Source organism: Lagopus muta, chromosome 4, assembly GCF_023343835.1.
Source record: "Lagopus muta isolate bLagMut1 chromosome 4, bLagMut1 primary, whole genome shotgun sequence".
Classification (NCBI taxonomy): domain Eukaryota; kingdom Metazoa; phylum Chordata; class Aves; order Galliformes; family Phasianidae; genus Lagopus; species Lagopus muta.
In genome coordinates this window covers 34,175,884-34,190,998 of record NC_064436.1, presented here as the reverse complement: position 1 = coordinate 34,190,998, position 15,115 = coordinate 34,175,884, and the positions used below count along the sequence as shown (strand labels likewise).

The window sequence follows — 15,115 nt, the reverse complement described above, 5'->3', positions numbered from 1 at the left end:
CCAGCTTCCCACACTAAGTTTTTTTTTGACACAAACATAATGAAGTGTCCAGCAGGTGTTCAGGGTATACTCTGGATTTGGCTGTGCTGGTTAGTATCACTGCTAGCAGTCTCAGCCTTATTTGGATTAACTGCTGTGGTCACTTAGGCATAGGTGGCCTAGCAAGATTCTGCACACTGAAGTCTGTCTGCAGCTGGTAGTAATCAGTAGTCAGTCACTACTGTTCAGATCCTGCACTCCCAGATGCTTTTAACACTAGTCTCTTTTTGATGCCATCTTATAGGCTCAATGCTTACTATTGTTCCACTTTGCTTTAAAGGAGATTATTTTAAATTTTTCTTTTTTTTTTTTTTTTAGCTTGCTGCTTTTAAGAATTTATCCCATGAAAAGGAAAGCGTGTACAAAAATGTAGCATTCTGTAAATACTGACAAAGGAGAAATATATTTATAACAGTTATTTTCTGGTTTCTAATCTCGCTGTATTTAGGTCTTACTGTTGCTACAGGCTGTCACTTGGAAAGCAGCTGATTGAGAAGAGGGTGGGGCTGATCTCTTTGTGGCTAAGATGATTGACAGTATTTTGCTTTTCAGAGTCATCGTGGGTGGGGGCAAAGCACTTCACTGTGGGAAGAGAAGTGGAGCAACAGATACCGACACTGTGAGTATTTTCTCAGTTTTGGCAGAAAGCTAGCATTACACTTATTTTCTCTTCACAGCATTCAAGAAAACTGCTGTGTTTTCCATTGTTAGTCTGTTTTTAAGTATGACTTGAAATACTCTATACCACACCCACCAGCAAAACACATCAAAGACTAAATGATAAAATGATAACTGTTGTAGTATGGCTTACTTTCATCAATTACAGTGTGCATCGCTAGCATTTAGTGGTGGTTTTGGGGTTATAAAAGATGCTCTACTTAGTTGTTTCCTTCTGCATAAATCTTAGAATGTCACGTGACTGACTCCATCTTCATTTGAAGCACATTTCCGAGGTTCCACAAAAAGATTTTTCTGAATACTTAATGCAGTACGTGTTGGATTGGATTTAAACGTTAATTAGCAATTTTATGTCAGTCATTGGTGGAAAGAACTGGCTATGTAAGTGTTCTGGGATGTTGGTACTTAAGTTACTTGTATGTTTATTATTTCAACTGCTTAATTGTTTCAGTTGTCGCTGGAGATTTGTGAGAACCACATATTTTTTCTTGCAGCATGGAGAAAAATAGTCCCAGAGAAAAGTTTATGAGACTGTGTAGCTAAGTAGGACAGGTGGTTTAGGATCACTTTGAGTATTTTTTGGAGGGGCAAGTAGTTTGGTACTCTTGCATTTGTTTTTCAATGACATACCCTCTGCTGTATGCCAGCATAATCTGGTATTTTATATCAATTTTCAGAAACTGGGAAGACCTAGATTAGCTGCAAGTGTCTTGTTTTGAGTATGGTACCTGAACACACTTGTATACTGGTAAATGTTGTTGGCTTTTTAATTATAAATAGTTTTTAAGCAGGTCAATGAGTCACCAGTGAAAGACAGTATCATTTAAAAAGACTCTAAACATGATTTTCATATGTTACTGAAATTTATTAAATGTCATCTAGAAGTGACTTTTAAAAATTCCTTCAGTAAATACTTGTCACTTTACTGACAAAGTGAGAATCCATCAGTTTTCCAACATACATTTTGAGCCCGTAGGGCTTACAGAAAGGATCAAATATGATCTTAGAACAGACGTCTTATCACCCAGACTAAGAGCATACAGTGGTCCCAGAATGGACAGCATATTAGTTAGCCACGGGATAAAATATATAAATTATTTGTAATTAAATAATTAAATAAATAATATAGCAGTAAAAATAAAAATGATTAGTTGCTTATTTTTGCATAGATCTCAGAAAGTTGGTCAGTTGTTGGAGAAAATCAGGAAAATTTTTCTTGTCGTTAGCTTCACAGATCTTGCAGTCACCTTCTATGGGATTTAGATCCTGCAATACAGTAAATTTTGTTAATTGGTTATAGCTCTCTTGCCAGACAGTTTTAGAACCATGAATTTATGGCACAGCTTTCTGAACTACTACTTACGTAAATAATTGGTACCCTTCTAAAAACAGAGTAGGGTGACTTACATGATTTAGCATAGAAAACAAATCTCATACTTCTTAAAATGTTGACTTGAATGGTTAATGTGGCCCAACTATTCTAAAGTCTTGGATTTTCATGCAAATAGATGTTGTCAAGTAGCTTGACATTACATTATTGTTGTACAAAATGCTGTATTCTTAAGCAACCATAACACAATGGCCTTAAGGCAAAAAAAAAAGACTGATTCTGATGTTCTTTTTCATTATTGCTGAAATACGTTTGCTTTTAACTAACTGACCATAAAGATTACCTACCCTAAGTCTCTGGAGGTTCTTTTTGATACTTTGAAGAGCATTTTCAACTTCATTTTCAATTTCAGGCTCATCTTCAATTTCTTTCTCCAGAGTAACCATTTCTTCCAGGTAACACTGCAGAGTTTGCCGACTGCACTCCTAGTACAGTAATCAAAGTCAACACATATATAAATATATAGAGATATATAGTATTTATATTAAATGTTTTTTGAAAAAGATTGAATTCTTTTTTTCTTAATTGCCCATTATTTTTTTCCTTGTTTCCCTTTGTACAATATCATTTTTTCCCACCAAGTCACATTATAAAATTCTACATGTGGCCTTAGTTCTTGTATCTTTTGAATTGTAGATGATCTTTACAGGACATTTTAAATGGTGGAATATGTCTTGAGAACATGAAACTGCTGTGTTAGCTCTTAAACTGAGCCTTATTTCCAGTTGTTGTCTGGAAATCCTGTCCTGAGAAAAGGATTACTAGTAAAGCTTCTATTTTACAGTGGCAATCTTCAATTAATGCACTTTGGTTCCTTTATGCAATGCCTATATCTGGTCCTACGGTTGAATGTCTTGGAATCACAGAATTGCTTGGGTTGGAGAGGTCCTTATAGACCTATCTCCTTATAGACCTATCTCCTTAGGTCCTTATCTCCTATCTCATTCTAACCCTTTGCCCTTGCCAGGGCTGCCTCCCGCTAGGTCATGCTGCCCAGGACAGCATCCTTCCTGACCTTGATGTGGGTACATCGCTTTACACATCACTCTTACAAGCTCTTTCAGGCGCTTGGTGATAATATGCTGTTAAATCAGCCTTACATGTCTACATTTGAGCACTGGAGCTCTGAGATAGTTACATCTTGATCTTGCCAGCATAGAAGAAAAATGACTCAGATAAGGAAGTGGTTGCAGAATCTGGTTTTAAATCTTTACTCAAACAAAATTTCTGTTAAGTGAGAATTCTGCTGGATTAAAAACTTAATTGGAGGCTCAAAGTAGTTAATTTGCATAAGTGTCTTAACTACTTCCCAGTAACAAATAAATTGCTGCTCTTGTTAGCTGCTTGCACACTAAATTAGAAAATTTGTACAGATCAGCAACCTGTGAATGGTACATAGACTGTGATAATGGTGTATTTAGAATGCTCCTGGGCTCAGGTATGCAGTATTTTAGAAAAAAAAAGAAACCACAATGACGGTATTGGCATGGAAATAAGTCTTACATATATACTGAACATCATAAAATAAGAATTCATAGCTATATCTAGGATGAGTTGGTTAAGTTTTACTTCTGGAAAGAGCTAGTTAGAGCATAATTAAATTTCATTACTAATGGGATATGAGAGATACATTAAACAGAACCAGCTACTGTTGCTGCATCTGATTTTGATAAAATATGGGCATTTTCCTGTGGATATTGCTGTATTTAAAAAGTTTCTAACTCTTCATTCTCCGAATTGTTCTTATATTAGTGTTGATACAACAGTATTGCCTTCTACAAATATTATACAACATATAATTGACTCACAGAACTCTTTTTCTGTGAATTGAAGGCAAAATGAATACGGAGGATTAGTTTTATGTTTTGTATTGCACAGACCAAGAAAGTAATATCTGTCTTCATTATTCATTATCTTGTTAATGCTTAAGAATATAAGCCAAAGGCAGAAGTGTATTTTAGGATACCTCACACTGAATTCAAACACCTCAGATTTGCTTTCTGTGTTGTCCCTTCTGATAAGTGAATTGTTTTGGTCTAAATCAATAATACATCATTTTAAAGTTGCCATATCTTAGAAGTCCTTTTGAAAACAGAGGGCTAAAGCTCACCTGGATCTCATTTGGTGTGTAGAGCTCGAGATGAATCTCCTGTAGAGAAGAGGGAGAAAAGGTTAATTTTTGAGGACAAATTGCATGGAAAAAAATAAGTAGAAAACATTAGCAGAAAAGAACTAATATAGGAAAACCATCACTTACGTTCTTGCTTTTTTCCAGTATTCCTAAATCTTTTATTAATGTTGGAAGAATTTCCAATTTTTCTGATGATAGCGATGCTCCGTGAGCTGTAGTCATAAGCACTGCTACTGAAATGCAGCTGAAGATCAGTACTTTGCACATCATGTCAATGTCCTGATTATCTGTATGCTGGTATTCAAATTGTGATGTACAATACAAGGTGATAAGTTGTCATTAGACTGTTTAGTATTTATACTCTTCTCTCTGGGGGGAAAAAGATGGGGGCGTCATGTAAAGAAGGTTTTTATTACACATTTTTTCATATGCTTTACCTGTATGGCAAGAATCATTACTTTTGTTTTTCCTCCCTGATGACACTTTGGAATTTTTTGACTGCGAGAGGGATTTTACCTACATTCACTGGTGTAAGAGAAGCCCACACTCACTTTTGGCACTCACTCTCTCAGTGTGCTTTTTGCATGAAACACTTTTTCCCTCTTGGGCTGTCCCACTCCCCCATAGAATATGCCATACACTATACTACTGACACACCAAATGTTCTAAAGATGTTTAAGTTAACTGCTGCATCTACTGGTATATGTTTGTCCTTCTACAAATCCTGTGGCATCATTTAAGCACAGAAGAAAGACATACTCTCACTTTACTAATTGTTGTTTAAACAACAGGAAGAAAGTTGGCTTCCTGTCTGAAGGTGGTTTTACCTGTCATCGTTTGCAAAGACAGTTAAAAGCAGCTTTAGGTGCATAGGTCAGTCTTTCATATGAAACTTTAAAATGTGTATGAAAAAAAATCCATCAGGGTTCTTTGTTTTGGGATGTTTAACCAAGTTTTCTGTTACCGTATGTCTTAATGCCGTTCATTTTTCCTTGTGCATACCTTTTTCTTCTCCCCAGCTTAAAATTATTTATAGATTTTCATACTGATAGCCAAACCACTGCATTTTGTGGTGCACATTGCAGTACTGAAGTCGAGAGTCAACAGTCATTTCACCTTGGACTCTTGCTTAATATTGCTGCATTGTTTTTCTTTCCTGGTTCAAAGGTCTGTTTGCTCATAATCCTGGAAATCCTGTGAGCAGTGCTTAAAAATCACAGTTTTCTTCACTTTGTGCACGGTTCTGAGCCACATACTCCCCCTGCTGCCCAGAAATCTCTGTCAAAAATGCATTTTCTGCACGTTGCATTTTTCTTCTTAAGCCACATGGAATAAATTCAGTTTCTGTACACTGTTGTGGCTCTACATGTTGTAACGTTCAGAAGTCTGGGCAGGTGACTGCTTCTTCATCCATTGCTATATCTGGAAACTAGATGTGGAAATCTGTTTTGTAGGTTCTGACCATAGAATATACGTGTATGGGGCCAGGGAGAGAAAATTCTGTCCAACCTCAGAATATGCTTTTGCTTGGGTTAGGGCTAATCCATTGCTATACTTGTTTTTTGTTAGAGTCTGTGTAACTGTCTGAAACCATAAAACTGGTGTTAATCATCAGTGTGATCTCAGTACCTGGATAATTGAGTTTTCGTTTCCTAGTTTTGAAATAAGCACAAACATGTAATGTGTAAGGTCATACAGAAGTCTTAGTAGCTATTGTAGCTTATACTATGTAAGTATTGTACAATACAGTAAGTAGAGGTACAGTTTGCAACCTTTCCTGGCACTGTGTCTTTTGTCTCACCTATTTATTCCTGATAGCAGTTAATTTCAGATGGGAGTTATGGCTGCAGAGGCGAGCTGCTGAGCAATAGGTGGTGAGGTTTTCCTCTCTAAGAGTGCTTGTACAGTTTGGTCGTTTTATGCAAGGATTTGAGGTTTTTCATTTAACGTATTTTGTACAAAGTGTTAAGAAATACCTCAATACTGGGCGCAAGACACATTCTTATTGATAATGAAGTTGGAATTACTGCTCACTACTTTCAGTGCTATTTGGTCTTTGCTGTTCTGTAATATTATAGAGACTTCTCACCTGTTTGTAGAGTAATCCCTGGAAATTCACTTGGAAGCAGAGAATTTGAGATTCTGACTCTGAAGACTCTATGAGGTAGTTTTTAGCATTGATCAGAAGTTGCTCCACAATATTTGTGGATCTAGAGAGAAGAATGTTTATGTCTTTCCTGTTGCAGAGGATTTTGTATACTTTTTGTAATACTTGTGCCTAATATAAAAGGCTCATTTTTTAATTCTGGAAACTAAACTAAATGAAATAATGATCCCACTGACTAAATCTCTGGTATGCATTATGCATGCCTTCAAAGTCTGGAAAAGTTTTTACATAGGATCTGATACTTCTCAGTTTTGGCTCTCATTCTTTTGTGTATCTCTAAACTGAAAGCTTGCTTTCTTTTTTGGTTTTTCTTTTTTTCTTTTTTTTTTTTCCTTGCAAACTTGATGACAGGTGAATTTTGGAGAGAAGTTTTGGTTTCATTGAGGTATTAGACATTTTGTTCATCAAGATGCTTGCCTCCTTTCTCCATCACCACAGCAAAGTTGCATTCATCTGGAGTCATCGTGTACCACATGTTTGGTACATTTTAGTTCGTGTGCAGGAGTTTTTCAGACTCCTGCTTCAGTAGCATGCTTTCACAAGATTACTGTCAATGAGAGTCATAGGAACCCCAGTGAAGTTTTTATCTCTTGCAAAGGTGTTAATTATCAACTTGTGATCACAGACTGTTGTTGACTTAACTCTTCAAATGTTTTCCTGGCCCTTTAAATAGAATTTTGAATAGTTGAGATTATATTCATGTTTACAGATCTCATAGTTCTAAGCAATAACCACTAGAAGAATGCCTTTTTCATTAGGGAAATTCATGTAAACGTGTTGAAGTAAAGGTTTGAATAAAGAATTGAGTGGTAGCTGTTCTTCATTTGATTTTAAACCCTCAAAATAGCACCTTCTTTCCTTCTACAGGCTTTTGTCAGTTTTTCTCCTCAGTCAAGCCACAGTAGAGCTTCATGATCTGGCCTCCATTTAAGAAATGGAGAACTAATTCTATAAAAAGAGTTCGGTTGATAACAAAAGTACAGAATCTTAAAAATAAAAGAACTGAAGCGTATTTTAGTACACCACATAGAATGGAGCACTTCCTTCCAGAGTCCCTGTGAACCTAACACTCAAAATCTCCAAGCTATTAGATAGGTGGCTGCTGTATTTTCTGTTGAGCAAGAACAACTGTAACAGTATCAGTTACAACTAATAATCTGTCTGTCCTAGTTGCAGCATGTTTTTAGTAGTAGAACAATTTTCAGATAAATACAAGGGATTACAGAAAATACAGGGGAGAGTTGCTGGCTGTATTTATAAGGAAATATAAGAAAAGACAGGAGAGACCATGAAACGATTTTCTTGTATTTCTTGATTCTTATAGGATTACAGTTTTCTGATTCACCAGTGCATGTGATGACATTTTCACTGGGACATAAGGGATGAAGGAAAGTATCCTTTGGATGGCTTGTAGAACAGGAACAAATTAAGCAATGAGTGAAATAGGGAATCAGAAGTTGCCGTGTTGGATTAGAACAGTGGTTTAGCTAGATTAATATTGTTCCTGACAAGGGCAAGTACCCACTGTATCAGGTGCAAAGAAGAACACCCAAAGTAAATAATTCTTCAAGGAAAAAATGAAATAATGTTTCCTGCAAGAATGTCAATAACAGCAAGAAAGCTTTTGGCTTTACAAATTTAAAAGATCTGAAAATAATTGACAGTTGGGAATGTTTCCTCAAAACCTGTTTTGAAGTCATTTTTCATTGAAATAATCAACATCAGGATGGACCAGAAACAGTTCTAATAGTTATAAACCAGCCTTTCCTTAAAGAAAGTAAATTACCAGATTTATTGTTGGTAGCAGTATGTTCTGAGTATCCATTTCTATTGGTATATGACATGTGGACAAAGATGATGGTGATTGAGGATCTCCAATGATTAGGAAAAGGCAAAAGCAACAACCAAAACAAAAGATTATGAGCTAGAGTGGTCAGTGTCACCACAGTCCCTGGGCTGATAGGAAATATGTGAAGCTGAATAGGAGTCTTGCACCTGGAACAGAATAGCATCATGCAACTGGCTGGGGACTGACTGGTTAGGGAGCTGCTTTGCCATTAGCAAGGTGGGAGTTCCTGTGGATGAGTTGAACAAGTCAGCACTGTGTTTGTATCGTTTCTAGAGTTGCTGCGTAGGGTTTCCCTTCTCAGAGATGCTCAAAAGCTATCAGGTGGCTGGCTGGGTGACACTGCTTGAGCCAGCTGGCCTCCAGTAATCTCTTCGAACTTCAGCCATTCTGTGATGAAGATTAATGGCATAGCGGGCTGCATTAAAGAGCTTAGTCAGGAAATAGAGGGAAGTGGCTGTCCCACGCTCCGTGCTGTTCTCCTGTGGCTACATCTCAGGTCATGTGTTCGGGGCACCTAGAACAGAAGAGGCACTGATAAACTGAACAAAGTCTAATGGCTCAGAGATACCACTGTGATGGTTAAGAACCCATAATGTATGGGGGGCGGTTGAGGGAATTGAAGTTTCTGAGATTGAACAGAAAGTCATATTCTCAGTCTCTAAAAGGAGATCATAGAGAGCATGGAGTGGGGCTCTTCTTGGGGACATGCTACAAAAGGACAGAAGGAACAATCTCAGGTTGCAGGTAGAGGAATTCTGGACTCACAGTCGAAAAATACTCAAAAAGTGTGTGTTTGCACAGGAATTATGTGGTTATCTAGGTGGTAATTTAGATGGTTATCTATGGGGGTTGTGTGATCACAGTATCATCATAGAACCATATAATTGTTTGAATTGGAAAGGGCTATTAAAAGTTATCCAGTCCAACTCTCTTTCAGTGAGCAGGGCACGTTCAGCTAGATGAGGGTGCTCAGAGCCCCATCCAGCCTGACCTTAAATGTCTCCAGGTATAGGACAGCCATGACATATCTGGGCGACCTGTGCCAGTCCTCATCACCCTTGCTGTAAAATACTTGTTCCTTATGTTCAATATAAATCTCCTCTCTTTTAGTTTGAAACCATTTCATACTGTCCTGCGTCACAGCAGCTCCTGCTGAATGGTCTGTCCCTTTCTTTATTATAAGCTTCCTTTAGATACTGAAAAGCAACTCTCGTATCTCCCTGAGGACTTTTCTTCTGCAGGCTGAATAGCCCCAGCTCTCTCAGCCTGTCCTTGTAGGGGAAGTAGAATCATAGAATCATAGAATCACCAACTTTGGAAAAGACCTCCAGGATCATCCAGTCCAACTGTCCATCTACCAACGATATTTCCCCACTAAATTATGTCTCTTAGTGTCATATCTGAATGTTTATTGAACACCTCCAGCAACGGTGACTCAACCAGCTCTCTGGGCAGCCCATTCCAGTGCCTGACCACTCTTTCATTTTTCTAATGCCCAACCTGAACCTCCTCTGGTGCAACTTGAGGCTCTTCCCTCTAGTCATATCACTGGTTACGCAGGAGAAGCGGCCAGCCCCCTTCTTGCCACAACCTCCTTTCAGACAGTTGTGGAGAGCTTTCCATTCATCTGTTCCATTTAAAACTTCAAGCTGTTAAAAAGTATGGTCTTACACAACTTCAGGAGAAGGCTTTACTCTGCCACAGTTTCCTAACCTTCTGGCAGGTACCCTGACATATAATACCATTTATCAAGTCTCTGGAAGTCTTGGCCTCTTCGTCATACAGATCTCTTGTCATGTGGTTACTGGAGAGGCATTTAGGCTCTTCTTTTGGCTTTTATAGATTAACAGTTGATGGTACTTACTAATGATCTCACTAATAGGTTTTCCATGTATGCAGAACGGCCAATAGATCTTTATGTCAGCAAATATGCAAAAATATATATGGCAAAGATACTCACAGGTGTTGAAGTTGCTACAGAACTTTTTTAGATCAAGACTATGAAATAACTAAGAAGTCAAGCAAAAGAAAAGGGTAAATGTTGCCCATTCTTAACTTTTCTCATTTAACTGTTGGCCGTAGTAAATATAATGCAGTTAGGGCATTGCAGTAAGAAGAGTGGCAGGAAAAAAAAATATTTCAGAAAGTAAACTTAGCAAGGTTATGAACTTCAGAGCTGGGGTTTCCATTCTAAGGTACAATTTGGGGTGACTGCAAGTCAGAAAATGGATTACTGTGATAGCTATAGTCTAATATAGTCTGGTAAGTTGCTTAACAAAGGGTAAAGGTTGGAACTGCACCTAATGCAGGTTAAGATGGTGCGCTGTATTTGCAGATAAAATTGTTTAATTTTTGCAAGACTTCTTTGTGAAGTTAAATGGATTCTTTCTGTGTACGTATAATCTATGCTCAGTAATGTATATTCACAAGAATGATCAGTCCTGTTTGTTTTTTCCTCTTGGAGCCAAATGGATTTTTGTAAGAACAGTCTTTACAGTGAACATTGCCACAAGCAAAAACTTAAGTCACCTATTTCCTTTCAGTTGAATGTGCCCCATACCTTCTGAAAGTCTTCCCAGTACACCCACAAAACAATACAAGTGTTAACCTCTACTAGTTTTGTTTCACACTTCTTTTTAAGTGAAAATCTACAGAGACTGATACGAACGCACTGCTGATTAGACAGTTCTGTGAATTTGGCTCACTGATTTTTTTGGCATATGTATGAAAAACTGAATAGGCCCTTCAAGTTCTTGTTCTTTGCAATTTCCAGATGGATTGTGTGTTCTGGATGTATACCAGTTCTCTATTTGAGACAAAGGAAAGCCAAACGTGAGGTGTTATGAAGAAACGAAATCAAATTGGAGCAATGTTGTTGAATGGTGTCACTGTGTGTTAACTGTTAATGGTGCAGTGTGATAGGAAGGAGCTACAGAGTGAAAGTGTCCCTTTGTGGAGATTTTTTCTAAAGTTATTCCATAGTTACTTGCTGTGATGTAAACCAACTCTTAAATTCCAAGGTGATGTTATAGGTACTTCGTACCTTTAGGAGTAAGCACTGTTTGGCAACCAATGCAATAGCCTTGGTGGACTTAAGGAGAGTTTTTGTGGTGGCTGCAAAGAAGCTGAAATTTGTCAAACACAGTAGGTAGCTCATTGGTGCAATACTTGTTTTCTGTGTGGATTGGAGAAGGTCGCTTAAGAGGTAAGGACACTGCTTGTCTGGCCAGTCTGTTCCAGTGCTCCGTCACCAATACAGTACAGAGGTACTGCCTGATGTTTAGATGGTGTTCCAGTTCGTGTCTATTGCTTCTTGTTCTGTCACCGAGCACCACTGAAAATAGCCTCAGGAATATGGAACTACGTGGTTACTTGCTTCTGCTTTACTTCTAAACTGTAAAATGTGCAAGCCCAGAGTGCTCCGTACATTCCTTGTTTCTTCCTCCTTTTTTTGTTTGCTTGTTTTGGTGGTTTTTGGAGTTTGGTTTTTTTTTTTTAATGTAGTGCAGTAGCAGCTGAAGTATGGTATTCGCTGAGGAAGAAATTTATTTATTGAAGTTTTTGCCATTCAGCATTTCAAAGAAGTGCTGGCCAGTGTTGTCTTTTTCTGCCAGTGCATTAAAAATTAATTAATCAGAGGAATGAATTGATGAAATAGTGATCAATATCAAATGTGTCTTAAGCCCCTAACAGAGTTCAAGTCTTCCTAAGAAAAATTAATGCATCCCATACTTGGAGGCATTCCAGACCAGGCTGAGTGGGGCCCTGGCCATCCTGATCTGGTGGGTGGCAACCTTGCCCATGGCATGTGGATGAAACTGGGTGGGCTTTAAGGTCCCTTTCAACCTAAGCTATTCTGTAATCTTCCCTGCTATTAATGATGCCCAGGTCAGGGAAACAAGGTGGCTGATCAAATATGGGGAGTGTGGATCCAGTTTCATTTAGCAGAGATGGTGTTTAAAATTCTACCTTGGTAGTACGTCCGTTTTGTCCGAAACACAGCAGATGAGGTTTGTGATAGTTCCTTAATCTCATCATAGGTAAATCCACTTATCAACTTTGAAAAAGAAATGAAATTTGTTTCAGTCTTCTGAGGGGAAGTTTTAAGGAATATTTAAGACAAATTTCCATACTACCTGCCTGGCATGACTTGAATTTGAACATAAAAACAGGAGGAAAAAATGTTACTAGGAAAATCCACAGTGGGTTTCAGTGGCTGATTCAGAGCTAAGGAATATTCTTGGTTCTTTCCCTTCCACTCATGTTGAAAATTCATTCATTACTAATAGATGCAGCAGAGCTAGTTTTTGTCCTAAAATCTAAAATGGTTTGTTACTATTATTTTTTTCCTCTGGACCACTGTTTTTATGAGTTTTTTAGCATTTAATCCTGTTGAGGCACAGTAATTCAGTATATGATTTGCAGTGTCACAAGTGTTTTATTTCTTTACAGAAAAATCAGCAGATCAGTTGATTTGGTATAAAGTCATCAGGACAATGATCAGAGCAAAATTTTTGCACTGCTCAAGGCCTCAGTAATTAGTAAAAGTGTTAGCACTGAGCCTTTTTTAGGTAACACCATTAACACTTATAATTGCAATATCAAACAGTGTATGTTCAGGGAGTGTTTGGTTTGTTGTTGAGTTTGTTTGTTGTTCTATAAGCACACTGATGAGCTTTTCAAAATGAACATCTTTTTATAATGAGATGATATGGAAGTTGAAATTTCATCCAGCTGTTTTTGGAGAGCTGGCAGAAGGTAATTTTTCTTAGCTGTTCTTTGTATGACTTGCATTCTGGAGTACTTCTCATATGTTGACTGAAAGGGACCACCACATTATGCATTTCTGATATGATGCAAATTATACCTTCCTCATTAAGATTCCTTTGAATTAACTAATGTTAAATCATCTTTGTTCGGTCATTCTCAATGTCATGTGACTGCTTGTATCATACTAGTGCTGAGAGTTGGAAAAGGTAACCCCAAATCTTGATAAATCAAACACCAGATAAAATAAATATCATTATTTATGTGATCATAAATGTGATCATTTTGGCAACAAAAAGATGGGAGGTGGTGTTTTCTAATTTTACCAAACCATCATAATTTCTGTTTGTCACCTTATTTCAGCAGTTTCGTTTCACTGTGGTCATTTCTAGCTGTAGAGGTACTTATGCATTTATGGTCATTTCTTTTGATCCTTCTTCCTTGGATGCCTTTTTGATGTGGAATAAATGTCTTATTTATCTTAAGACTACTGAAAGGTCTGCCAAAGTTATTTACAATTACTTTAACTTTTTTAGTATGATTTCCAATGTGCTCTGAGGTTAGGAGTAATCATTTTAGTCTTTTCGTAAAGCCCTTAGGGTAGCAGCAACTTAGGCACAGGGGTGCTTTTGGAAACAGCCTCCATGCTGGATTTGATTTGTTATCTATTTGGACAGTTGTTAACATGCTGTTGCAGGGTATTTGCTGCCATGTCATTAGAAAAGTTGATAGATTCATACAGGAGATTTCCACAGCTGCATGGAGGTCATTCCCTACTCCTTTTCTGGAAGGAAATAGTGTGTGTTTTCCTATGATTTTTTTTTCCTTCCTTTGTTCACAAGTTTAGCTCTTTTGCAGCTTCCCTATGACCTAGCTTTCCTTGTTTCCTGGGCTGAGAAAGCCTTTTGCTAAGAAGGGATAGTAAAAGGGATCTGTGTCACTTTTACCTGAGTACTAATAAAATGCAGCAAAGCAAAGGTGCAGGAGCAGGCGTTTGTGGGACTGAAATAAGGTTATCATGTCTAAAATCTAGAGCAGAGACCGATGTGACCAGCCAGCACCCAGCCAGCACGGGTTTGTGAAAGGCAGGTCATGCTTGACCAACCTCATCTCTTTCTACGACTGGGTGACTAGTCTGATAGATGAGGGAAGGGCTGTTGATGTAGTCTTCCTAGACTTCAGCAAAGCCTTTGACACGGTCCCTCACAGGCTTCTTCTGGGGAAACTGGCTGCCCGTGGTCTGAACAGATATACACTTCTTTGGGTAAGGAACTGGCTAGAGGGCCGTGCCCAGCGGGTCGTGGTGAATGGAGTGAAGTCCAGCTGGCGACCCGTTTCAAGTGGTGTCCCCCAGGGGTCAGTACTGGGGCCGACCTTGTTTAATATCTTTATTGATGACCTGGATGAGGGGATTGAGTGCACCCTCAACAAGTTTGCAGATGATATCAAGCTGGGAGGTGGTGTTGATCTGCCTGAGGGTAGGGAGGCCCTTCAGAGGGATTTAGACAGGCTGAACCGCTGGGCTGAGGTGAATGGGATGAGGTTCAACAAGGCCAAGTGTCGGGTCCTCCATTTTGGCCATAACAACCCCATGCAGCATTACAGGCTTGGGGATGAGTGGCTGGATGAGTGTGAAGAAGAGAAGGACCTGGGGGTGTTGGTTGATGCTCGGCTGAACATGAGCCGACAGTGTGACCAGGTGGCCAAGAGGGCCAACGGCATCCTGACCTGCATTAGAAACAGTGTGGCCAGCAGAAGCAGGGAGGTGATCATCCCCCTGTACTCAGCACTGGTGAGGCCGCATCTCGAGTACTGTGTTCAGTTTTGGGACCCTCACTACAGGAAAGATGTTGAGATCCTGGAGCGTGTTCAGAGAAGGGCAATAAAACTGGTGAGGGGTCTGGAGCACAAGTCTTATGAGGAGTGGCTGAGGGAGCTGGGATTGTTCAGTCTGGAGAAGAGGAGGCTCAGGGGAGACCTTATTGCACTCTACAACCTCCTGAAGGGAGGTTGTGGTGAAGAGGGATTTGGCCTCTTCTCCCAGGCAATGAGCAGGACACGGGGCAATGGCCGCAAGTTATATCAGAGGAGGTT

General features: G+C 38.8%; 1 protein-coding gene across 1 annotated transcript; it reads right to left on the bottom strand.

Annotated features, from left to right (window-relative positions):
* Positions 1–1,790: 1,790 nt before the first annotated feature.
* On the bottom strand, positions 1,791–4,648 carry LOC125692515 (interleukin-15-like). Its single transcript, XM_048943115.1, has 4 exons — positions 4,365–4,648; positions 4,218–4,256; positions 2,395–2,532; positions 1,791–1,983 (listed from the first exon to the last, which is right to left on the bottom strand). Exons 1-4 carry the CDS (start codon positions 4,506–4,508, stop codon positions 1,873–1,875), a joined length of 432 nt encoding a protein of 143 aa, XP_048799072.1. The 5' UTR covers positions 4,509–4,648; the 3' UTR covers positions 1,791–1,872.
* Positions 4,649–15,115: the final 10,467 nt, after the last annotated feature.